At 40.2% G+C, this 26998-nt stretch overlaps 2 protein-coding genes across 3 annotated transcripts in view; one reads left to right on the top strand and one right to left on the bottom strand.

The window, feature by feature from the left end:
* The first annotated feature begins 300 nt into the window (after positions 1 to 300).
* Positions 301 to 22638, top strand: LOC130915952 (neuroepithelial cell-transforming gene 1 protein-like). The gene is made up of 12 exons (XM_057836234.1): positions 301 to 588; positions 4439 to 4505; positions 6047 to 6106; positions 6609 to 6716; positions 6817 to 6984; positions 10767 to 10829; positions 10909 to 11005; positions 11150 to 11226; positions 11315 to 11572; positions 13458 to 13628; positions 13727 to 13913; positions 21393 to 22638. The coding sequence occupies exons 1-12, from the start codon at positions 443 to 445 to the stop codon at positions 21659 to 21661; spliced, it is 1671 nt and encodes a 556-aa protein (XP_057692217.1). The 5' UTR covers positions 301 to 442; the 3' UTR covers positions 21662 to 22638.
* asb13b (ankyrin repeat and SOCS box containing 13b) overlaps positions 22418 to 26998 on the bottom strand; it is a 14411-nt gene continuing 9830 nt past the window's right edge. Inside the window, exons 5-6 of one of the 2 annotated variants that reach the window (XM_057836235.1) lie at positions 26663 to 26854; positions 22418 to 24167 (exon numbers count right to left, since the gene is read on the bottom strand). In XM_057836235.1, coding sequence (XP_057692218.1) covers positions 23989 to 24167; positions 26663 to 26854 — 371 coding nt within the window. In that variant the 3' untranslated portion in view covers positions 22418 to 23988. The remainder of the gene's footprint in view (positions 24168 to 26662; positions 26855 to 26998) is intronic. The other variant, XM_057836236.1, reaches the window with a different exon arrangement.

Raw genomic sequence — 26998 nt, 5'->3', positions numbered from 1 at the left:
ACCAACTGGTATGGAGGATAGGTTTCAATGTTTAACTCAAACTACTTCTCAAACCTGTAAATTAAATAGATATATACATATAAAATGTACGTAATGAAACTAAACCACACAATATTTATTACTTTTGTATTCCTCAAATTTTGCAATTTACCAAATAATTTGAAATGGTTCCTTTTTCCAAGTAAACCATCTAGCCTTTTTATATGATCTCTGTGGTTCGCTGAAGGCGCTTTTCTGATTGGTCCATAAAAACTGAGCTGGTACCTCTTCTCTGATTGGTCCATTTTCAATAATCCACCATATTCAAACTTCCGCCGTAGTGTGTGTTGGGCTGAAATCTGTTGTTTCTCTGTCGCTTACATTTCGGCTTTGTTTTACAAAACAATTCAGTCATTCCGTCCACGTGAAGATTTATATTAAAAAGAAGAACATCTACTGCGGAATGGAAGAAAACGAAGAAGGAAACGCATCAGTGACGTTGGGTAAAAAGCAGAAACTTCGTCGGACGTCATCGAGAACATCCACCGCCAGCGTCAGTAGCCTGGCGGACCATTCTCCGAGAGCTCTACGCAGAAATAACTCCAAAAAGTACGTTCGTGGATTTAGCACTTTAGAATTATATTCTGCACGAGATACTATTGCAAAAAAATCACAAAAGCAAATGCCGTTTTTGTTTGTTTTTGCAAACTGGTAGACGATGCGTTCAAGTGCAACCTGGAACCTACTAAATTCCTTTTACATCCTTCGAAGGGTCGTGTTCCACATATTAGCTGAAAAATGGTGCCACTTTTATGAATTGGAAATCACTATTAGTAGTTGCATTTGTGATGGAACTATGTGATCCACAAACAAAAGCTTCTTAATTCAAAACACGGAACTGAACACCCCCCCCCCCCACACACACACACACACACACACACACACAACAAATAGATTGCTTCTATCATCGTCAATGGCACTAAGCATGAAAAAAGAAAACGCAAAAAATCTATATATATATATATATATATATTTTTTTTTTTTTTTTTTTTTTTTTTAAATGTATTTTAGGGTTACTATGTCTCCTTAGAGTTGAAAGTTTAAAGAAATCTGAACAAAAATAGTTCTAAAGCAGCAGTATTATTCACTCAGCTTATAGAGCATAGACATAGACACTGCAGTTTGGGCTGTCCCAATCGATTATTTTTCTCCCGATTAGTCTGCAGACTTTTTTAACGATTAGTCGACTAGTCTAATCATTTTTTTCATGAACAATTAAATTTTTGTCGACGATTATTAATTCACAAAAACATTTTGGAACACTTAAATTATTTATTAATGTACAAATAAACGCATAAATACCAATAATAAATCACAAATTCACAATGAGGTCAAATGCTGGTGGCATTAACGAGTGCAAAAGAATAGAATGTAAACGAATTCACTGTGACTTCAGTTTTCCCACAGGATTCAAAACAATTCTTACTTTCTCTTTTTGTGGCATGACTATATTGTTCTCAGCATTGGAGTGAGCACCAGCAGAGTAGATGAATAAATGTCACGTATCAAGGGAGTGAAGTATTTGAAAGAAACTGAATGATGCACGTTGATACGACGCTACGACGGAGTATTAGGGCCAAATAAATAATTTTTTAAAATTAATAAAAATCTCGTAATATTGCTACGAGAAACAAAAGTCACATTATTACGTAGGGGTAATGTAGCTGCGAGTTGCTACGGACTTTACATACAGTGGGGCAAATAAGTATTTAGTCAACCACTAATTGTGCAAGTTCTCCCACTTGAAAATATTAGAGAGGTCTGTAATTGTCAACATGGGTAAACCTCAACCATGAGAGACAGAATGTGGAAAAAAAACAGAAAATCATATTGTTTGATTTTTAAAGAATTTATTTGCAAATCATGGTAAAAAATAAGTATTTGGTCAATACCACAGTTCAGCTCAATACTTTGTTATGTACCCTTTGTTGGCAATGACGGAGGCCAAACGTTTTCTGTAACTCTTCACAGGCTTTTCACACACTATTGCTGCTATTTTGGCCCATTCCTCCATGCAGATCTTCTCTAGAGCAGTGATGTTTTGGGGCTGTCGTTGGGAAACACGGACTTTCAACTCCCTCCACAGATTTTCTATGGGGTTGATATCTGGAGACTGGCTAGGCCACTCGAGGACCTTGAAATGCTTCTTAGGAAGCCACTCCTTTGTTGCCTTGGCTGCGTGTTTGGGATCATTGTCATGCTGAAAGACCCAGCCACATCTCATCTTCAATGCCCTTGCTGATGGGAGGAGATTTTCACTCAAAATCTCTCGATACATGCATGATGTTTCCACCCCATGCTTCACAGTGGGTATGGTGTTTTTCGGATGCAATTCAGTATTCTTTCTCCTTCAAACACGAGAACCTGTGTTTCTACCAAAAAGTTCTATTTTGGTTTCATCTGACCATAACACATTCACCCAGTCCTCCTCTGGATCATCCAAATGCTCTCTAGCGAACCGCAGGCAGGCCTGGACGTGTACTTTCTTCAGTTGGGGGACACACCTGGCAGTGCAGGATTTGAGTCCCTGGCGGTGCATTGTGTTACTGATAGTAGCCTTTGTTACTGTGGTCCCAGCTCTCTGTAGGCCATTCACTAGGTCCCCCTTGTGGTTCTGGGATTTTTGCTCACCGTTCTTGTTATCATTTTGACGTCACGGGGTGAGATCTTGCATGGAGCCCCAGATCAAGGGAGATTATCAGTGGTCTTTTATGTCTTCCATTTTCTAAAAATTGCTCCCACAGTTGATTTCTTTACACTAAGCGTTTTACCTATTGCAGATTTAGTCTTCCCAGCCTGGTGCAGGTCTACAACTTTGTCTGTGGTGTCCTTCGACAGCTCTTTGGTCTTTGCCATAGTGGAGTTTGGAGTGTGACTGACAGACGTTGTGGTCAGGGGTCTTTTATACCGATAATGAGTTAAAACAGGTGCCATGAATACAGGTAACGAGTGGAGCCTCGTTAGACCTCGTTAGAAGAAGTTAGACCTCTTTGACAGCCAGAAATCTTGCTTGTTTGTAGGTGACCAAATACTTATTTTTCACTCTAATTTGGAAATATATTCTTTAAAAATCAAACAATGTGATTTTCTGTTTTTTTTTTCCCCCACATTCTGTTTTTCATGGTTGAGGTTTACCCATGTTGACAATTACAGGCCTCTCTAATCTTTTCAAGTTGGAGAACTTGCACAATTGGTGGTTGACTAAATACTTATTTGCCCCATTGTACATGTACCTTCGCTGAGAGCTACAACGAAGCGTTAGTAAAAGTTATTCTATTGATTTTAATTTGATATAGATGAAGCAATATAATGAGAAATTTCCTTATTGGTAAAACCGATTCTAAAACACAAGATGCTCTCAATATTGTTGATTTTAACAGGCAGCAGCGCACTATGTAAAGTACGTAGATGTTTATTCAGCTAGTTTATCCCCTAATACTCTGTCGTTCGACCCACGTAAAGGCAGCTTCAATAAAAAAATGTCGTTATATGGACTTACGATCTGCCAGCTTGTTGTCTCCTGTAGTCTTCCAAAATTATACCAGGGTGACGGTGCTTCAGGTGTTCATTCACGGCCGACGTGCTGCCATGGTATGCAAGCTTGGCATTATAGAGACTGCACATGACAGTGTACCCTCCTTTGTTTCGTTGAAACAAGTCCATGCTTTGGTCACTCTGGTGTGTTTTTTTGGCTTTGTGCCGCTTTCCCGGGTGAATCCCGAGCGTCCATCATTTTCAACTTTCCACGCATATATGTTTTTAACCCTTTACCCGTAACTCATTTACGTCATCGATGACGTCGACTTGTCGTGACAGCTCTAATCATAATTATTTGAAATTGTTGCACTTAAAGAGAACCAGTTAAGTTTGCATTTTTGTTTGACACGTTTAAATAAACTATTTGGTGTGTTTAGTTTTTGTGTCACAAAAGTGCCATTTGTTGATTTTCTTTGCCTTTTACGTCAAAGTGTGTGTACTGTGTGTGTGGGTGGAGGGGTCTGAAAATGTACTTACTTCTGAAGGTTATTGCTATTTTATTTTGACAGCACTCTATAGGGGTCATCCATTAGGACTGCACTGTAACTCACAACAGCTCTTAACTTTTTTTTCCCTTTAACTTCAGTGGCGGGTTTGCAGCTAGTCTGGAAAATAAACAAAGCATATTGCTCATATCAGTCATCCTGAGCACACACATACATATTCTCTTTTATTAATTTTTGCACAAAGCAGTCGTTTTTAGGTAGTTGGCAAAGACTAAGTACTTTCAATAAGGAAAGAATATGAGTAAATTTGAGTTCCAATTCGAGCTTGAACACAGAACAAATTAAATCTGTGCCTCTAGGTATGTCTACGTGTATTTGTAGGTGCACCAGTAATCATGTTTTTTCTCACCCTTTAGACCTCTCTTGCAGAGAGGAAGCTCCTTCACTTTTCTCACCCCAGGGACACCTTGGGACTTCAGTCTGGTTAGAGCTTAATGACTATATTACATGTGTTAGGCTTCAAGTGTTCTCAAACCTTTGGGGTCCGGGATCCTCTTAAAGGGTATTATAATACTAAGGGGCTGTGAGATATCAATAGAACCGTTATGTGGCAAGATAACAAATATTGATAAAGTTAACAAAAAAAATTATCACATTAATGAGCAATTATCGAAAATAGATAGAAAATTACGAACATTACCGAAAGTATTCCGGAAACAGCCGAATGGGGCGGAGACGTCACAACAAGGAAACAAAAGGTCGAGGCAGGTGCCATCGTTGTTTATCGACGAGAGAGTTGCGTTCGTGTTTTATCAAAAAATCGCTAAAATGCTTCAAACCTGTCATGCTATGTGGTGTACAAATAGCCATTTGTCGCAATGTAGTACCCATGAGTTCCCGAACGCGAGAAAAAGAGCTGGACTACGCAAACAATGAGTAAAGTTCTTCCGTGCTAAGAGGGCTAATTTTGCAGACCCAGCCTCCGGCACGGTTTTGTGTAGTGCACATTTTACACCTGAAATCTATTCGAAGTTTCAAACTATGGACAAATGAAATCAGGTGTCCCTAAGAAATTGCTGATGAAAGCAGATGCGGTGCCCACCATACACGCGCAGCCACCTAAATGTCCCGAAATATCAAGAAAGAGGACGATGACTGGCTCTGATGAGACCACCCCAGGCTAACCAAAGGAGCGGAGCAGCCAAGCTCGAAATGGCCATAGTGAGTACTCTTTTATAATAAAAAACATATTGTAATACATAATACATACATACATAATACATACGCATTGGATATAGGACTGGACACATGTATAAATTATCGCTCGTAAAATATATAGAACAAATCCTCTAATCCCATTCATATTTGTGTCTGTTGGTAGAGCAAAAACCTATGATAGCACAATAAATGATAATTATTCTATACATTATTTTGCGGTCACGGTGTATCAGTTTCACAAAAAGAAATGCAAAACAAACCATTCGATGTGTTGCCGGTGTTGCATCAGTGTGATTGCTCCCCTCAACGATCCTTTCATTTGGCTGCATGGGCTTTCGTTTGGGCTCAAATTGTTAACCCAAAAGACCAAAGAAAGGTTCATAACTCTCCTCATCACCATTAGAAGAATTTTCGTTACGTCGGATTCGTCGCTGCAACTAGAAACAAAATTGTCCGCCATCATCGCCGTCATTCAGTAGTAAGTACTGAGCGGTTGTTTCCTTGTCGTGACGTCACGCACACAATATGCTAGATTTCCAGGATCTCGGGGGCGGGTCCTTTTAGCTTCACAATCGATCCAAATTTCTATCATTTTCTTGTAATTACACAAATGAGCATGATAGGAATCCAAAAGGCATGCGTTTATGGATAAATGATGGAATATTAGCATTTCCCCAGGTGTTGTAATGCCCTTTAAATTTGTGAAATTTTGCTAAGACGCCTGAAGCATTGTGAGAAATTTTGCATTTCTGGTGAAAATTTAACAAAATGTCATTGAAATGTATATTAATGTGTTGCCTCTGCAGAAGCGTAAACGCAAAGAAAAGGAAGACGACACGGTCAGCCTGTCCAGTTTTGATCTCAAGGTAAGAAAGTGCAGTGTTGAATGAGTACACAAGGTGAAGAGCATTGCAAAAAATGTTGCAGATTGCTGGTACACCAGGAAACTAAATTTGATCTGATAAAGTTATGGCGACAGTGGTGCAGATTGTTTTAGCAGGTCGTCTTTTAATCAAAGGTCGGGATTGATTTTCGGCTCCTGCTTGTGTACAGTACATTATGGTGTGTTCTTGGGCAACACACTTGACCCTTTTTGCCTTTGTGAAAATAGTGCGAGAGTGAGTTTGATGGCACTCGGAAAGGCCTCATGTCCCATATAGATGCCTCGCTTCTGTCAGTATGCCCCAGCACAACTGTGGTTACAATTGTAACTTATCGCTACCTAGTGTGGAGTGAAAACATAATGCAATGTAAAGCGCCATATGCATCCAATGCAATATTATTATTAATGAAGTACGTGTATTTACAGTATATTGTCTGTCTTTACTCCAATTGTATGTAATAAGGATGCTTCATTTTGTCCGTCAGGAACCGACAAACAAAAAAGTACGGCCACTGGCAAGAGTGTCATCCCTCGTCAACTTTATATCTCCTTCCAAGAACGGAGCCGTGCGTCGCTTTGGTCAGACCATCCAGGTAAAGGAAGAAAACTGACATTCAACATCCCATGATAATCTTTCACAGACATCTGTTAATGCTCATATACTGCCTGATATCAAAACCTTTGTGTTCTCAGTCCATGTCACTGCGTGGGGATGGTAAATCCCCTGGTGCGTTGCTGCGAAGCAGCAGCAAGGCGACAGGACCCACGCCCACCAAACGAAGAAACAGCACGCTGTGGTCAGAGATGCTGGATGTTCACCAGAAGAGCTCCTTCACCTCTAAGGAGATCAAGAGACAGGAGGTTTTGCATTCGCTTTTATAATATTAGAGAACACTGAATTGTACATTGAAACCACAAAATTTAATGAAGACTGTACTAGCATATAGGCCTGAACGATATATTGTTTGAACATCGCCATACACTCATCGCAAGGACATGCGATATATATATATATACAGTATATATATATATATAAGTGTATATATTAGGGGTGTAACGGTACACAAAAATCTCAGTTCGGTACGTACCTCGGTTTTGAGGTCACGGTTTGGTTCATTTTCAGTACAGTAAGAAAATAAAATGCAAAATATAAACGTGCTAGTTGTTTATCATACACTTTTGTGCTTTCAACAACAGGAACATTAGCCTATACAAAGCTAGAATTCTGCTCAAAAATAGAAAATAAAAATATTCTGAAATGTCGATATTTTGAAAAACAAAATAAAAAATAAATAACTTTGGCTAAGACTTTTTCTTTTAAAAAAAATCTGATGTGCAAAACTGAACAGTTGCAACACTGAACAGTTTCAAGTTTCTCATATTAACTTTATGACCACAGCCTCAAAAAGTAAGGGTTATTAGGGCTATCAAACGATTAAAATTTTTAATTGAGTTAATCACAGCTTAAAAATTAATGAATCGTAATTAATCGCAATTCAAACCAATCTCTAAAATATGCATATACATAGTTTTTTCCCCTACTCATTATCTAGCCAGTCGCTGAGGCAAACCAACTTATTTACATTTTCTGAGAGTTGTTCCATCTATGTTCTTTTTTAATTTGAATTCCCCACCCAGAGGGCCAACCTGATTTTCTTCCATGTTTACATTTAACCGTTACCCACGCTGCTCACTCCACTTCTGAGTGGTGCGACGGCCCTGGCCGTTTAATTGTTATCTTTTTTGAGACTGTCAGTCAGCTGATCGTCGTGTCCGCCAGCTGGCTGCCTCCCCTCCCAACGTGACTTACTCTGATTGACGCCGGACGGGCACACGACGTCGCCGCCGCTGATGGGCAACCCGAGGACGGGTGCCAACTTCAAAAACTACTAGCCGCTGTCTGTCATGTATCCATTATGCAGCGCGTTGTTTACATTTGCGGCAATAACGACACTTGCTTTACGGCAACTAAGCCGATACACGGTAGTACTTATTAGGCCGTTGTTTGAGCTCGCATCCCTGCGTGTGTGTTGTATTGTGCCTGAGTCTTGTTAACCAAATAAAGGAAGCGTTAACAAAAGTCATCTGACTGCTCCTCTTTTTACAGTCAACACTCTGAGAGTTTGCAACTTCGCATTGGCAGCATACGTGCCGCGTACCTCCTCGCCAGCTGTTTGCTCGCCATTCATTCACCTGTGCATTTGATCGCTATTTTGTTACACTCCCGCTTTTTCGGTGAGGTATTTTGTGTTCATTCGTTATTGGATCGTTTTTGTTCACCACTGTAAATAAGAGCACCGCAGCAGTAGAGGTAAACTGCCGTTTTCGTTCAACCCGTTCTGTTTAGTGTAGAAGCCAGGGTAGTGGCTGTCTTGTTATTTCCTTTTTACGATCAGGGTTTACTTAGCGAGTGGGGTTTAAGTGTAGTTTCATATTGTTTGTTGTTTTGGCCTGGGCTTACGCTGAAGCCAGCTTCTTCTGCATTTTGTATATTTTGTTCATTGCGAGTTCGACTTGTGTGAATAAATTTGTGTTCACTTGCAACTTGTGTGCGTGGCTCTTTTTATGTTACGCCTTTAGCGAGCCGTCCGTGGGACGTAACAGTGGGATTATGGGATGCATGAGCGGGCATTCCGCGCTTGCGTTAAATGCGTCAAATATTTTAACGTGATTAATTTAAAAAATTAATTACCGCACGTTAATGCGCTAAATTTGACAGCACTTTACGCCAGAAACTTGTTCGGTACGGCTCCATTCCGAACCGTGGACCACGTACCGAAACAGTTCAATACAAATACATGTACTGTTACACCCTTAGTATGTATATATATATATGTGTGTGTGTGTAAATGTATATAGTTTTTTTTAATACAAACTTTTTTCTGCTTCATGCTCGTACAACGTCACAGCCTCTCACACCACCATCCTGCAAAGCTGTGCGACCAAACTGTTCACCTGTGCAGCTGGCGTTTGGTACTTAAAGTTAACGATGATTGACAGGTTCGTAGCTTTGATCTGGCGAGAGAAGGCTTGGAAGCTCAAATGTGATAATCATCCTTTAGCTTGTTACATACTAGCGGTAGCCCAATCTGTGGCAACTCATTTGTTGTGTAAGTGAGAGGCTGTTGTTGGCAGCGTGAGCGAGTTTGAGTGGACTCACTTAATGAAGCATTTAATATAGACAAGCATTTTTGTAAGTTATTCTTGTTTAAAAATAATTCACATTATGAAGGCGGCATAGTGGTTAGCACATCCACGTCTGGTTGGTTCAATCCCGGGTTCAGCCTTTCTGTGGAGTTTGCATGTTCTTCCCATGCCTGCGTGGGTTTTCTCTGGGTTCCTAACACATCCCAAAAAACCATGCATGGTATGCTAATTGAACACTCCAAATTGTCCGTAGGTGTGAGTGTGTGCGAGAATGGTTGTGTGTCTATATGTGCCCTGCGACTGGCTGGCTGTGGCAACCAGAGGGTGTACCCCGCCTTCTGCCTTGAGTTAGCTGTGATAGGTTCCAGTTTCCCTGCAACCATCGTGAGGATAGGCGCTTCAGAAGATGAATTATATGAATGTTATGGATAGTGATTAATAGAATAGAATAGAATAGCCCTTTAGTGTTATTATACAGTTGTACAATGAAATTGTGGCGCATCTCCCTTTACAGTGCAGGACAAGTAAAAATCTCAAAAATGACTTGCAAGTATAGAAGTATAACATCTAAATAAATATAAAATGTGTATGTGGTAGTTCTATGTTCAGGCAGTGCAAATAATCGAAGTGAAGTAGCAGCAGTTGACAGTGAAGGCATTGATTATTGTAGGTTCATATTGCACGTAAATAAGTATTGCACATAGAATATGTGTGAATAGAAGTAGCAGCAGTTTGACAGTGAAGGCATTGGATATTGCACGTAAGTAAGTATTGCACACAGAATATTGCATGTAAATGAATATTGGACATTGGGTGATCTGTTAAATGTGGCAGTTCAGGGTGGAGATGGCTTTAGCAAAGAAACTGTTCCTCAGTCTGTTTGTTCTTGCTTTTAAACACCTATGGCGTCTCCCAGAGGGGAACACTATGCCGTTAAAGGTGATGCAATGAAAAATGTGTGTGTGTGCCTACATTTTGTGCTGGTGAACCTTAAGAGAAAAATTAGGCGCACCAGTGCTACCAATGCAAAAGTAAGTGTTGAGCCTTGGCAATATATATCGCAATGTTTATTTTTACAGTATCGTTCAGGCCTATCCCAAACATAGCTATTCAAGTTATCTGGTGAAAATTCTTCTCGTTTCAATATCGCAATATATCGGAAACCCTCCAAAAATCGCAACGATAGTGTTTTCCAATATCGTTCAGGCCTACTTGCATAATACTAACACATAATGCAAGAAGCAGAAATTAGCATCAATGTAACAGTGATTCTAAAGTGTATCACAGAATGGAATGAAAGCTGCGCTAGCGTAATGCTAACACATAATGCAAAAAGTTGCACTGAAGCTAGTAGAAATTTGCATCAGTGATGTAACTGTTATTGTCAATTTTTGTGAACCTTCAATTCAAACACATATCCATAAATGAAGACAAATGATACATTAATAAAAAGTCATACAAAAAAATAAACAACCCTGTGCTTTCTCCTTCTCCAGGCTATATATGAGCTCTTCAGGGGAGAGCAGGATCTTATTGAGGATCTCCAGTTGGCACGGAAGGTTGGAAAAGGGCAATATGCGAGAAAAAATTATTCATTGTTTTGTTGGGTTCGTGGGGTGAAATGGCCGCTTTCCTTAGGCATACCACGACCCTATGCTCAAGCTGTCCATTATGACGGAGGAGGAGCTGGCGCATATCTTTGGGGATCTGGACGCGTACATACCACTGCATGAGGGTGAGTCGGTCTGTCAGCATTGTCATTATTTTGTGTTTATTGAATGCCAAAAAGTCTAAGCTCTCAAATATTCTTAAACAAGTTTGTCCAATTCTGATACTGAGCTTTTCTCCTTTCCTATGACTGCCCGATGATTTTGTGCAGATCTTTTAATGAAGCTGACTGATGGAACAGGACCCGATGGCACGGTGGCCGAGATAGGACAAATGGTGATCAACTGGGTGAGAATGACGCAAAGCACAAACTTTTTTTTTCGCCCGCGAGCCTCCTCTCAGCATCAGACCGTGACGTTGCCGCCATGCCCCGCAGCTCCCGGGCCTGAATGCATACAGAAACTACTGCAGCAACCAGCTAGCAGCCAAGGCGCTTCTGGACCAGAAGAAACAGGACCGGCGAGTGCAGGACTTCCTACAACGCTGCCTGGAGTCACCCTTCAGCCGGAAGTTGGACCTGTGGAGCTTCTTGGATATCCCGCGCTCGCGCCTCGTCAAGTACCCACTGCTACTCCGAGAGATCATGAGGCATACTCCGGCCGAACACCCGGACGTGGCCAACCTAGAGAAAGCGGTACGATATCTAGGAAATAGGCGGGCACGAATGTAATACTCAAGCAAAAGTACAAATACATCGCAGACAATTTTGGAAGAAAAGATTGGAAAAAGTAGATGTACTGACTTCATTCTTAAGTATTAAAAGTCCATATTTGAAAATACACTTTAAGTCATAAGTAAAAAAATAAAAAAATAAAAAATATAATACAATACATATTTGGGAATTGACAGATTGGAGGAATGTGCACATCCTTCATTCTTTTATTTACTTGTATTATTTTATTATTGAAATATATTATTATTTTAATGAAGAAAAAAGTCACATTAATAAAATTTGAAAATATGATGCTAAATCCCCTTATAAAAACCAAGGGAGAGGGGAATTACTTGATACTAATTTTGTGTTTTAGGATGACGAACTGTATTATCATTATTATTTTATTATTCTGGTTTTAATTAATAATCTATTTGTTTTGCGATGTCTAATCGCCATTTGTAATAGTACCAGCAATATTTATAAAGGATTTAGTGTAGGTATTTGGGCTGTAGAACAAATGAACGGAATTACAATTTATTCTTATGGGAAAATCCTGCTCGACATACGACCATTTAGACTTACAAACAAGGTCCTGGAACGAATTAACTTCATATGTAGAGGTACCACTGTATTGCTTTTTTTTTTTTGCTTGTACAATTATTACTTGGCAAAATATATAAACACAGGACATTAAGATAGTAAATGATAAATAAACAAGAATGAAGCCTGAGCAATCATGTTTTTGTGAGGCTAGAATTTATATTTTTTTTAATTTTCATTTTAATACCAAGGGCAAACTCAACAGTCAAATATAAAAACTAATTTTTAAATGAAAATTACTGTAATTTTCGGACTATAAGCCGCTACTTTTTTCCTACATTATCCTGCGGCTTATAGTCCAGTGCGGCTTATTTGTCGATTTTTTTTGGGGGGGGGGGTAATAGGTAACACTATTTGACAGCGGCGTCATAAGACTGTCAAAAGACGTCATAATTATGACATGACACTAACATCGGTATTACTGAATGCTTATGACAGATGTCATTAAGTGTCATCCGGCAAAATATCTCACAAACTCCATTTTTGTCCAGCTCGGATCGTTTACATCCATTCAAAAGTGAGATAATTTACCGGAAAACACAAAATGACATCTGTCGTAAGTATTCATTAATGCCCATGACAGTGTCATGTCATAATTATGATTGTCTAATAATAGTCTTATGGCACCACTGTCAAATAAAGTGTCACCAAACACCATAACTAGCAATTAATGAAACAACTGGAACAGTAACTGAAGAAATAATCAGCACAGAACATGAATTTTGACTGTTATTTTGCTGTTATTTACATTTGTAGCGCTGCAATGCATGCTAGGAGGCATGTTGGACAACAACAATGTTGACAGCAGGTGACAGCAGAGGTTGACTATCTCCACCAATGGAGCAGTGGTGGCCAAATGAAGCTTCTTGAATCGATGAAGCTTTGCAGTCAATGGTTCAAAGCTTCATTGGGGTTCATTTGGTCTTATGACAGTCGTATGATGCCGGTGTCAAAAAAAATGTTACCGATTAATATCTTTTGGTGTAAATATCCCATAATACAGTGAGGACAGCTGTGGCTTATAGTCCAGTGCGGCTTATCTACAGTATGTATGAACAAATTTGTGTCACATTTGGTGGGTGGCAGCTTATAGTGCGAAAATTTAGGTGATGTAATAAACTACTTTCAATACAGCATTAAAGTTTGTATTACGATTTTTAATTTATTATTCACCCATTCATTTTCTCTATTGCTCATAAAAATTAAGGGTAAGAAACAGATTCACTGACTTGAGTGCTTATTGTACACCGGTTCCCCCACGCAGGTGACAATCATCCAGGAGATTCTGTCAGACATCAACATAAGAAAAGGCGAATCTGAGTGTCGGTACTATGCGGACAAGCTGGAGTATTTGGACGACAAGCAGCGGGACCCTTTGATTGACAGCTGCAAGAGCCTATTATGTCACGGCGAGCTGAGAAACAAGAGTGGCTCGGTAAGCACGCACATGGATCATTTTCATTTGGACCACATGGGTGACCAAACTATTGGACAACAGTGTATTGAGAAGATGACAATGTTGTTGCATGGCAGAGGCTGCATGTTTTCCTGTTCTCGGAAGTGCTGGTGCTGACCCGGCCGGTGACGCGCAATGAGCGGAGCTGCTTCCAGGTGTACAGGCAACCCATCCGAGTTCGGGACCTGACGCTAGAAGATCTGCAGGATGGAGAGACCCGCTTGGGTGGATCCTTCCGCGGTGCTTTCACCAATGCCGACAAAGGTAAAAAATTCTTTACAGGTTTTCAGGAAGAATTGGGGAAAAATATATTTTTAGGGTTAGGTGGGTGGTTTCAGTGCACATATTTGATTTTTGTATATTTTTCAGATTTTTCTTCCCTTGGGTTTAATAGGGCCTTGGTGCTTTTGCATTCATTTCTTTGAGAATTGTGGATTTGAGTCATTTCTTGTCCGATTATAATTAATTGCTGTGGCCTGTGTGACTCTGTGGCAATCGTTCCCCAACCTGGAGGGTGTGGGTTGGATTCCTCACCCTGGCTCCCACTTGCGCACATTGTCATTGTTGTTGTGTCCTTAGGCAAGATACTTCAACCGGGTTAGTTGCTCCCAGTTGGTCTGGCAACAACTCATTGGTGTATAAATGAGTGAGTGTGAACACACATGTAGAGAGCTTTGTGACAGCTGTCTGTTTAAGGCATTACATAAAGTTGCTTGCTTTAGATTTGAAATTTTGGTGTACAGTGATTCCTCGTTTTTTGCGGAGGATGGGGATCGAAGAGATACATATAAGGCATGCCCCCCCCCCCCCCCCCCCCCCCCCCCCCCGTCCAAGTATAATAAATACAAAAAACCTTATATGTATATTTTTGTAAGTGGTCTTTAAGCACTGCAAATGTAATAAATATGACATAAATGAGAGATATCTAAAAGAAAACAATGATTTCTACAGGAATACATGCATATTTCTTAACATTTTAAAATAAAATAGTTTTTTTTTGTTTTGGTTTTTAATATGTAAAAAATCTGCGATGACCTGAGAGCGCGAAGTACCGGGTGATCACTGTATATTTTTGTGCCGCCAGGATATAGTTCTATATGCATTATATCAATAGTTGACTTTTATAACAACCATGTGAAAATCAATTTTCTTTTTTATGATAATGATTATAGTTGTGTCCTGCAGGCCCAATTCTATGAGGCAACTAGCATCCATTGTCTACGGCAGGGGTGTCCAAACTTTTTGCAAAGGGGGCCAGATTTGGCGTGGTAAAAATGTGGGGGGCCGACCTTGGCTGACGTCCTTAACGTAGAACAATATATTTAAGCAAAATTTAGCAAGCCATTCCGTGTGTGACATTTGCTTTATTATTTTTTTAATGAATAATTTCAACAATCTCGCAAGTAGCCTTTGTGGCGTTCTCTTTCGACTCTCAGGCTCTTGCGAAATACTACTGCTGTGAAATTAAACTAGCTTCAAGTTGCTTCAATTTCTCGCTGCGTATCTTCCCTGTAATCTGTACATGTCAGCGTGTCTTGTTTGGTAATATCGCCTCACATTGAAATCTTTAAAAACAGCGACTGTCTCTTTGCAAATGAGGCAAGACACAGTTGCTGCGTATTTTAGTGAAGAAATAGTCCAATTTCCACCTATCCTTGAAGCGTCGGCCGTCACAGTCAACTTTTTTTTGTTGATTGTCGCCATTTTAGAAAATTGGAAGTAGAGGGTCAAACGGAGTAATGTTGCTTAGCCCTTAAATACCTGCAACATGAAGCAATTATTAGAGAATCCCCAAATTTGAAAAATAAGGTCCTATTGAAACCTTTTTTTCACATTTGTGAAAAGAAAAGTCAAAATGAATATGTGTAATAAGCGCTCTAATATCTATAACCCATGCTAAATCATGTTTTTTTCTCATAGAACCTGCAGATGCATGTGTTGACTTACATCCATCATTTTTTTTTCCAGAAAGAAATGTCAAAATTCTAAATTAGTCTGAAAATCATGAAATTTTAGGTGTATGAAATGTGATACATTTGGCAATAAAGGGTTAAAGTGCTGCCGCCTGTTAGTGGGTAAATGAGGAGCAGCATTTCGTGTGTAAGCTACTTCATATGCTGGTTGCAGTACTGCTGACCAATTTATTAAGTCTGTGTGCAGGCCAGATGTGATCGATTTTATGACAGAGGCTGGGGGCCGGATGAAATTTGACCGCGGGCCGCATTTGGCCTCCGGGCCGGACTTTGGACATGTCTGGTCTACGGTTATTGTGGCTTCTAACTAGGTTGGTGTTGGTTGGTTGGTGTTATACTTAATCACGTATGCGGAATAGCATGCGGAATAAAAAATAAATGTATAATTTCAAAATATTTCTCAAAAAGATAATTACACAATACGTTGGAAATCAAACGTCATATTGTGTCACTTCATATACAGTGGGGAGAACAAGTATTTGATACACTGCCGATTTTGCTGGTTTTCCCACTTGCAAGCCATGTAGAGGTCTGTAATTTGTGTTGAGAGAAATGGTGGAGGAAATGTTTTGTATTCATAAATGTGTCCTCAGTTGATGTTGAAATAATGTTCCTATTGCTTGTTATTATTGACATATTGTCTTTTCGCCACAAGATGGCAGGATGGGACTTAATTGTCTAAAGTGCTACATTTATTACTTCTTTGTGTTTGACTTTGATGACTTTGATTTGTGGGATTGCCTGTGAAGACAGCAATGAGAGAGGATGTATCCACATGTCAGTGGAAATTAAACATGCCGAGTTTTGGCTAAAAGACAACTTATTCTCCGTCAATTCTTCCTACGAATGCAACGTTGAGCTGCAACCACCTCAACAGGTTATGGGCCCAGGAGTCATTCGAAGGTAAAGTCAATTTCCACCGTGTAGTGATGAAATGAAAAATGCAGACGCGTATGCTGAAATGATACAACTTCTTGATGATAAAAGCCTTTCATTAATAATGAGAGATGCTCCAAATGACGGAAGAAAAGCTCTGAAAATATTAAGAGAATATTATGCTGGGAAAGGAAAACCCAGGATTATAAGTTTGTACACCATGCTAACAGGAAAACCCAGGATTATAAATTTGTACACCATGCGAACATCTCTTCAAAAGGGAACCGAAGAAAGCATAGTGGACTACATAATAAGAGCTGAGACCGCCATCACAGCATTGCGAATTGCAGGTGAAACAATGGCAGATGGTCTACTTATCGCAATGGTCTTGAAGGGGCTGCCAGAAAGTTACAAGCCATTTACAATTCATGTGGCGCATACTGATGAGAACATGACATTTGCAGAATTCAAAACCAAACTCCCAAGTTTTGAAGAAACAGAAAAGTTAAATGCAGCAGAAACAAGCGACAGAGTGATGAAGACTAAAGCAAGAGCTTCAAAGCAAACCACAAAAGCAAACGCTCGTGACCGGATCAAAGAAGATACAGAGTTGGTGTGCTTCGAATGTGGGATCAAAGGCCACCGTGCAAAATCATGTCGACAAAACACATAGTGTAGTCGGTGCAAAACGGACACGCACAAAGACACCACTTGCGGACGCAAGGAAACACCGGAGGGAGCGAGAAAAATTGCTGAAGATGGGGATCCTGACTTCGCGTTCAAGGTGAGAGATGAACAGCCCCGACACCAGGCGGCAGGATACACACAGCATCCGAGAACGAGGCCTGATGGTGGACACGGGCGCGACATCTCATATCATCACTGACGAGACCAAATTCAAAAGCTTCCAGGAGACGTTCAATCCAGAGAACCACAGCATCGAGTTGGCAGATGGTACCCGGTGCAGTGGAGTCGCACTCACAAGAGGAGATGCGGAGTGCTACCTGATTGACAACGGATGACATGATAGCTGATATCATGACAAAACCTGTAACAAAGTTAAAATTGAAGAAGTTTGACAGTGTTATTTTTGGAATTTGAAATGTAAAATTTCATTTGGTTGTTAAAAAGGCATCAACATGAGAACAAGTGGGGGTGTTGAGAGAAATGGTGGAGGAAATGTTTTGTATTCATAAATGTGTCCTCAGTTGATGTTGAAATAATGTTCCTATTGCTTGTTATTATTGACATATTATCTTTTCGCCACAAGATGGCAGGATGGGACTTAATTGTCTAAAGTGCTACATTTATTACTTCCTTGGGTTTGACTTTGATGACTTTGATTTGTGGGATTGCCTGTGAAGACAACAATGAGAGAGGATGTATCCACATGTCAGTGGAAATTAAACACGCCGAGTTTTGGCTAAAATACAACTTATTCTCCGTCAATTCTTCCTGCGAATGCAACGTTGAGCTGCAACCACCTCAACAATTTGTATCATAAGTTCTCTTTAACTGTGAGGGACGGATTCTAATACAAACATCCAGAAAATCACATTGTATAATTTTTAAATAATACATTTGTATTTAACTGCATGAAATAAGTATTTGATACATTTCCAACTAGTAAATATTTCGGCTCTTAGTTCTTTTTTAAAAAAAACCTCCTGTTCTCCACTCATTACCGGAAGTAACTGCACCTGTTTGAACTTGTTACCTGTATAAAAAACACCTGTTCACATGCTCAAACAAACAAAAAGTAACTGCACCTGTTTGAACTTGTTACCTGTATAAAAACACCTGTTCACATGCTCAAACAAACAAACTCCAACCTCTCCACAATGGCCAAGACCAAAGAGCTGTGTAAGGACATCAGGGATAAAATAATAGACCTGCACAAGGCTGGGATGGGCTACAGGAAAATAAGCAAGCAGCTTGGCGAGAAGGTAACAACTGTTGGAGCGATTATTAGAAAATGGAAGAAGTTCAAGTTGACGGTCAATCTGCCTCGTTCTGGGGCTCCATGCAAGATCTCATCTCGTGGGGCATCACTGATCATGAGGAAGGTGAGGGATCAGCCCAGAACTACACGGCAGGACTTGGTCAATGACCTGAAGAGAGCTGGAACCACAGTCTCGAAGAAAACCATCGGAAAGACATTACGCCGTCATGGATTAAAATCCTACAGCGCACGCAAGGTCCCGCTGCTGAAGCCAGTGCATGTCCAGACACGTCTGAAGTTTGCCACTGACCATCTGGATGATCCAGAGGAGCAATGAGAGAAGGTCATGTGGTCAGGTGAGACCAAAATTGAACTTTTTGGTCTAAACTCTGCTCGTCGTGTTTGGAGGAAAAAGAAGGATGAGTACAACCCCAAGAACACCATCCCAACCGTGAAACACAGAGGAGGAAACATCATTTTTTGGGGCTACTTCTCTGCCAAGGGTACAGGACGACTGCACCGTATTGAGGGGAGGATGGATGGGGCTATGTATCACCAGATCTTTGCTGACAACCTCCTTCCTTCAGTGAGAGCCCTAAAGATGGGTCGTGGCTGGGTCTTCCAGCATAACAACAACCCAAAGCACACAGCCAAGGCAACTAAAGAGTGGCTCCGTAAGAAGCATCTCAAGGTCCTGGAGTGGCCTAGCCAGTCACCAGATCTGAACCCGATAGAAAATTTGTGGAGGGAGCTGAAAGTCCGTGTTGCCCGGCAGCAGCCCCGAAACCTGAAGGCTCTGGAGAAGATCTGCATGGAGGAGTGGGCCAAAATCCCTGTTGCAGTGTGTGCAAACCTTGTCAAGGACTACAGGAAACGTTTGGTATCTGTAATAGCAAACAAAGGTTTCTGTACCAAATATTAAGTTCGATTTTTGTGATGTATCCGATACTTATTTCATGCAATTAAATGCAAATTTATTATTTAAAAAATCATAAAACGTGATTTTCTGGGGTTTTTTTGTATTAGATTCCGTCCCTCACAGTTGAAGAGAACTTATGATACAAATTACAGACCTCTACATGCTCTGCAAGTGGGAAAACCAGCAAAATCGGCAGTGTATCAAATACTTGTTCTCTCCACTGTAACAATAGACGGATATAGACATGTCGCCCACAAATTTTAATTGGCCAAGTTAACGATGGTACTCACTAGAGATAGAACGATTATTGGTGCCGATATTTGGAAATTTGACGTAGATTGGTTAGACATGTGCCGATTACCGGTTTCAAGGTATACTGTTGTATGAAAACGTCAAGGTTTCAGAACTGCAAAAATTTTTTCCATCATTAACGTCCCTAAGGTATTGGCTATTTTTTCTTATGTGCCAAAAATGCATTGAGAAATCACTCACTTGCAGCTGTACAGCTCAACCCTCCCCCACCGGTTGTTGCTTAGTGTCAGTGAGCCAGCTCATGGTACACGATGGCTGGAGGAGGTCAAACTCCTGAACTTTTTTCCCCCATCGAAGAAAACCAAATCGCTGGTATGGGAATACTTAGGCTACAGAAAAGTTACAGATGGCAGCGGCTTAGATGACGAGGGCCAACCGACATGTATGCATGTTTGTAGAGGGTGGCTGCCGAGGAGGCAATACCTCCACTATGATTTCGCATTTATACAAAGGTTAGTAAACACTAGAGGTGTGCGAAATTTCCGATTCTTAGATTATTTGCGATTCGGCCGTGGAACGGTGGAGGATTCGAGAACGATTCACAAGCACCCAAATTCCTTTATTTATGATTTTTGAAATATGGCAAGTAAAGCGGAACTAAAAAAACAGCGCAGTCATCGGGATGCAATCAGGAACGGACAGAGGTAAACATCGTGCTCAACTCATGCTGCTTGATAAAAAAAATAAAAATAAAAAAAAAACAATAATACCTGACTGCGGCCGACAGCCGCTAAAAACTACGCCCACATAATGCTACGGTAGATATCACATTTATAAAGAACTAGATGCGAAATGACAGACTCGGCGGCGTTTGCAACACATGTATAGAAAACTAGGTGCGAAATGACAGACTTGCCGGCGTTAGTAAACAGCCGCTATCTTAAAGCAGTAGACTTCTCTGGAAGGCTGTTGTAGCGAACCTTCCAAACGAACTTTTTATCTAAAATACTCCCAAATCGACAAAATCTTGACTTGAATCTATCTTTAAATGATGAAACAGTTTTAAAACTTTCACATGTCGAAATTAGACGGAAGGAAATTAATGGAATAACAGGAACAATTTTAACGGTTGATTCACAACATTAAATTATTTGAATGTAGTTTAAAGCTACTGACACAGAAGGGGGACTTGAGTATTTTATTTACTGTTTTGAACTGTTAACTTGATACTGAAATAGTACCTTATTTAAGGCTGATAGGATTTTTGTAACTAATGTACAAAATATTAAAACCAGATAATAGCTGGGGGGGTGCATTGGGGTGCATCAATAATCGATTTATAATCGAATCGTAGCCTCTGAATCGTAATCGAATCGTTAGGTGCCCCAAGATTCCCAACCTCTAGTCCTGTCAAGAACGTTTCCCACTAGCTACGAGAGTTAACTCCAGCATGTTTAGTGTGTCCAGCGGTGTTTTTTTCTCTCTGGCAACTGTCTGTGTTGAGAAAAAGAGTGTGTGTATAATGTAAACATGATATGAGTCACACACACGTGCTTTTTAAGGAAAATAATTCACTTATTTTTGTTCTGATGGTAATAATGTTGAGCTGTAGCTATACGGTTTCGGTATTTGTATCAGTCTTGAAAAACCCATATCGGTTGATCTCTAGTACTCACTAGGCCTCGGAGCAGCTTTTCTGTTTGTTTCAACAGGGAATAGTCATTAATATATTTGTTTTTATTTTTATTTTTTTTCCCTTACGTCCTACATTCGTCCTGCAGCAAAGAACGTTTTCCGCGTGAGCTCAACGGATCCGTCGCACGGCCAGTCGCACACGCTGTACGTCAACGACGTGTACCACAAGCAGCAGTGGCTCAACTGCCTGCGAGGCGCCATGACCGAGTACGGTTCCTCGAACGGCGCCGTCACACGGGTCAAGCGGCGCTCGTCGTCCGTCCGCGAGGGAGACGAAAATTGTCCGGCAGTGGGACCTCAGCTCAGGCCGCAGAGGTCACGGGTCACACTCAACAGGAAAGAGACTGGTGTGTAGGTATAACGGACTTGAATGGCTTAACCACTGATTTTGGGTTTTGGAATCCTTGTAGCAGACTGAACATTAAGGAAAAAAAACAACAAAAAAAAACAGTAATTTCCGTCCATGTCTGTCAGTCGGATATCTTTTTGACTTGGAGTAAAATGAGGTCTTGTCTAAGTTAGTGATTGGCGACCAGTGTAAGCCGGAAGAAATTATCCCATTTCACTTGGTCCAAAAACTATTTACTATTCTTTGTCTATTTACCCTTCGTTTTTAAATGTAAAATGTGTACCTCAGTACCAATAAAACCACTGAACACTGGATTTATCAAACGTCCTTATCATTTTTTTAGCCTTAATAATTGTCCCCAAGTGCACACACTTAAAATTACATAGAACGAGAGTAGGTTTATTCCGTTGTTGTCATTTTTGGGGTTCGATTATTGAGCCAAGACACACATTTTTGCATAGGACAAAAAAAATCTCAAGAGGTCCCAAAAAGTATTGTCTATACTGAAAGAATTGTTTCTCCCCGATGGCAAAAGATGCATTATTTGTACCAAGTAAATAAATTTTAGACCTATGTGAAAGTGAAATAGGATCATTTCCTGCTGCAGTGGTTGGGAATCACAGGTGTAAGTGGACTTTCAGTACATAGGGATTTTTTTGTTGTATTCAATTAGGTCACGCTTGTTATTTTTCAAGTCAGTTGTCATTTCAACTCTATTAGCAGTTAAGATCATGGAAGCCTGAACTATTGGTTTTGTTTTATTTAACAAGCCTAGAAAAAAAGGAAATGAACAATGAATTTGAATGTAATAGAAACCAATGGGAGTGATCAACTGTCAGAAAATAAAATCTTTCAGTTTGTTCTTCAAATGTGTGAGACTGCTTGCATTTGCACAAAATCGTTCCCCATCCTTGCAGTTTTGATATTTGGAGTTAACCTCATACTAGTTGAATTTTGATGTCACCAGACCAAAACATTTCAAGCTACTAGAAAGCTACAAAAGGCTAATAAAAATATTAGTTTTGCCATTTTGCGGCAGTGTTTTTATTATAGCTTCCACTAAATGTTTTGTGCAGTAGCTGCTCGTGGAAATCCACATATCCGTCAGATTTCCTGAAAGGTGGTACACAACAATTTATTTGCAACATTTGGAAGACATTTTAGAGAAGTGCCCATGTCACTCCAGGTTGAATCCCTTGACAAAATTACACTCTATTAACATTGTTCCATGTCATCATCAATAATTATAATTTCGCTGGAACTCATATGAGCAATGTAACATTTGTAAACAAAAACTATGACAATCTTTACATTATAAATCATTGTCATTGTCAATATCAGTGCAGCTTATAGATCCAAGCTGATCTGTATACAAACTACCGTAAATTTCGGACTATAAATTGCACCTGACTATAAGCCACAAACACAAATTTGACATGAAATTTTTTTCATAGATAACCGCACCGGATGATAAACCGCAGCTCTATTATGGAATTTTACAGCAAAAGATATTAACAGGTAACACTTTGACAGCGGTCATATTTATGACATGACACTATCATGAGCATTAATGGATGCTTATGATGGATGTCATTAAGTGTCATCCGGCAAATTATCTCACTTTTGAATTGATGTAAAAGATCTTGACTGGACTTAAATGGAGTTAGTGACAAAATTTGTCAAAGTGCTTGTTGACGTGTTACCTATTAACTCAAATATATCAAGAAATAAGCCACACTGGACTATAAACCGCAGGATTCAAAATGAGGGGAAAAAAGCGGCTTAATTGTCCGAAAATTACGGTAGTGATAAAACAATTAATAGTGAGGCTTTTGCAAACATTTTAAATGGACACATTTCTGCATCGTACAATGTGAACTAGAAGGAACAATTAGAAAAGAATGTGCAGGTAATGTACATAAAAACATAAACAAGTTATAGCAGTGCATTGAAAAAACAGGTTCCAGCAAGCAACTTCTTTTGAACTCATTTAAATTTTACGTGGTGTGCAAATTTTAGTTTTGTCATTTGAGTCACAGCTTTACCTTTATGTCCCTCTAGATAACTTTTTTTTCTCTCTACATGATCACTTTGTAACATTAAGAGTGTTATTTACAAATGTACATACTTGAAGAAATAAATACATCTATTTTTAGCATTATTTTGATTGGTGAGTTACTTGCAACCTATGCTGCACAGAGTATATACATTGGACTGGTCACCAGTCAACCAAAAAGACATGAAAGTGACTGAAACGCCTATTAAAAAAAGGGGGGGAAATGTGTCACTACCGATAATGCAGAGGCTTGTATTGGTGAAACCGGAACTGTTCATTAGACTTCAAAGACAGGAGGTGGCGTGTATGACAGAAAGGCGACCATGCGATTGGGTAAATCCAACTTGGGAAAAATGTGGAGCGCCTTCACACCCAGCATCCTTCTCAGAGCCACACGCGCTGTCTGCTGGAGGCTCAACGGTGTGTCTGTGCCCACAAAAGAAACAACAGGCTTACCTAAGCATGGCAAGGAACGACAACAGGGTGTTAATGATATACAGTGAGGAGCAGAAATTTTTGCACCTCTTGTGATTTCGCAAGTTCACCCACTTATAAAATAGGTAGAGGCCTGAAATTTCAATCATAGATGCATTTCCACTTATAGAGAAATAATCTAAAAGACTTCCGGAACTCATGATTTTTCAATAACTTTTTTTTGTAATTTAATGGGGTTGAATCCCTGAGAAAGTCAGTGCCTTTGTTTGCAATAACAGAGGTCAGACGCTTTCTGTAGTTCTTCACCTTGTTTTCACATATGGAAACAGGGAATATGGCCTATTTCTCCACGCAAATCTTCTCTAGATCTGTCAGTTTGGGGGCTGTCGTCAGGGCCGGCCCAGGCCATTTGGGGGCCCTAAGCAAAATAATGCCAAGGGGCCCATATTTTTGGCCCACCATTTCGTCACAGTGTTCTGTGAAACCCCTACATGCAATCCAACCCATACGTCCATATTTTGTATATTAATCAGATTTTGTTGAACTGCATACTTCAAACAAACATACTTACAGTAGGTGGCTCCAAACCTTTTTCTAAATGAGGAAAAGAAGGAAGTTAAAGAAGAAATTTTATTTTTTAAGCTTTTAATCAAGTATCAAAATTCACAAAAGTCAAATAAAGCAAACTGTAGTAAACAAAATCAACAACTCAGAGTGCGGGCCTTCGCCCTGCGGCTAATGGCAGTTACCAGTACGACATATTAACAAGCTCAGCTGACAACAACGTTCCAGTTGAAGTGTCATGCACAACAACAGCATCAACAACATGCTCTATTACCTTGATACTGTTGTTTCTTTTCTTCTCCGATTTCATCTTCTTTCGTTTCTCTGCTCCAGAAGGATAAATTCTCTTCGACATATTTGTGCATCTATTTTCCAAGCAAGTTTGAGCACCAATCATCGCAAAGCAGGTTCAACGTTACTCCCCAGGTTGCCAGATTGTAATAAGAAAATGGATGTTTGCATAGATAAACGGCAATGTGCGCAACATTATTCACGATGCTCTATTAACAACGTATAAAATGAGGTTGCCAGACTGGGGCCCCCCTAGTGGTCAGGGGCCCTAAGCAGCTGCATAGTCTACGTATAGGCTGGGCCAGACTTGGCTGTCGTTGAGAAACACGAAGTTTCAGCTCCATCCAAAGATTTTCTTTTGGATTGAGGTCTGGAGACTGGCTAGGCCACTCCAGAACCTTGATAAGTTTTTTTATGCAGCCACTCGTTGGTCAGCTTGGTCGTGTGCTTCGGATCATTGTAATGTTGGAAGATCCAGCCACGACTCATCTTCAGGTCTCTGACTGAGGAAAGGAGATTGTGGCTCAAAATCTGATGACCCTTTGCCGAAAAGCATGAGGTTTCCACCCCCATACTTCACAGTGGGGATGGTGTTCTTGGGATTGTACTCATCCACCTTTTTCCTCCATACGCGACAAGTAAAGTTTGCACTAAAAAGTTCTACTTTGGTCTTATCTGACCACATTACTTTTTCCCATGACCCCTCTGCATCATTCAGATGGTCCCTGGCAAACTTTAGAAGGGCCTTCACGTGTACTTGCTTCAACAGGGGAACCTTCTGAGCAATCCATGATTTTAAACCATTGCACAGTAGTGTTCTACTGACAGTAGCCTTTGAAACTGTGCATCCAACTATATTCAGGGTATTGACCAGCTCCTGTAGTGTTCTAGGCTGAGCCCTCACTTTTCTCATCATTAGTGATGCGCCATGAGGAGAGATTGTACATGGAGTCCCTGTCCGAGGTAGATATTCCGTCATGTTTAACCTTTCCCATTTTCTAACAATTGCTGCAGTTGTTTATTGATTCTCGCCAAGCTGCTTTCCAATTGTCCCATAGCCATTTCCAGCTTTGTGGAGTTCAACATTTTTTTTCTCTGGTGTCTTTCGAAAGCTCTCTGGGCTTGCCCATGGTAGCAGGTCGATTATGACTGACTGTGGGGTGCACAGGTGACAATATTAAACTTGGGTGGTGGGTGGGTGGTTACTCGTGAGGTAAAGGTCGACTTTTTTTAAGGTAGACTGACAACTCTGAGTGTCATAATTATTTCTGATTCTCAGGGCTACAAATATTTATGAACGCCAAAAAATTACAAATAAATTATTTTTAAAAATCAAACAATTAGAATTCTGGATTTTTTTTTTGTTATGTCTCTATCAGTGGAAATGCAGCTGTGATTAAAATTTCAGACCTCCCCCTATTTTCTAAGTGGTCCAAATACTTCTGCTCTTCATAATGTGTTAACCCAAACGAGATTGATTCCTGAGAAATAGTGTCCTTAAATAATGGTTGATGTGAGAGGCCAAATGATGTCACTGTTTAGAGTTTTACCCCAACTTGTTAAAAGACATTATGAAAACTCAAACTCAACAAATCAGGTTGTGGGGAGTCATGGCACCAGCATGCAAGAGTTCCACAATAAATATTGGCTAGCTAGCATACCCTCATAAAAGCGAAAGCAGCAATGCGAAGGCGATCCGAGCGTCGTGTACTGGATGGCTTTCCTGTCCAAGTTGTCTCGTGCGTGCAAATCGGCGCCAAACTCCACCAAAAGCTCGATCAGGTTGACGTCGCGATTCTTGGCGGCATGATGGAGCGCGGTCTCGTGAAGCTTTGCAGCGTTTACATTCGCCCCTTCGCCACATGCAAAGAAAACATCAAACACCTTGTCAAATAAAAAGCTGACACAAAAAAATCTAGAAGAACAAAGATTTATCCAAGAAAGAGGTGAATAAGGAACTTTTTTCCCAGTGGGATAACAAGAATCGGTCAAATTCT

The sequence above is a fragment of the Corythoichthys intestinalis genome, chromosome 5, assembly GCF_030265065.1.
Source record: "Corythoichthys intestinalis isolate RoL2023-P3 chromosome 5, ASM3026506v1, whole genome shotgun sequence".
Lineage (NCBI taxonomy): Eukaryota > Metazoa > Chordata > Actinopteri > Syngnathiformes > Syngnathidae > Corythoichthys > Corythoichthys intestinalis.
This window is presented reverse-complemented; position numbering and strand designations above follow the sequence as displayed.

Coding starts and splice junctions, on each gene's coding strand:
- LOC130915952 (XM_057836234.1), top strand. CDS start 443: ATGGAAGAAAACGAAGAAGGAAACGCATCAGTGACGTTGGGTAAAAAG. Junction 589..4,438: donor CGCAGAAATAACTCCAAAAA/GTACGTTCGTGG, acceptor CTCACCCTTTAG/ACCTCTCTTGCAGAGAGGAA. Junction 11,573..13,457: donor TGGCCAACCTAGAGAAAGCG/GTACGATATCTA, acceptor TCCCCCACGCAG/GTGACAATCATCCAGGAGAT.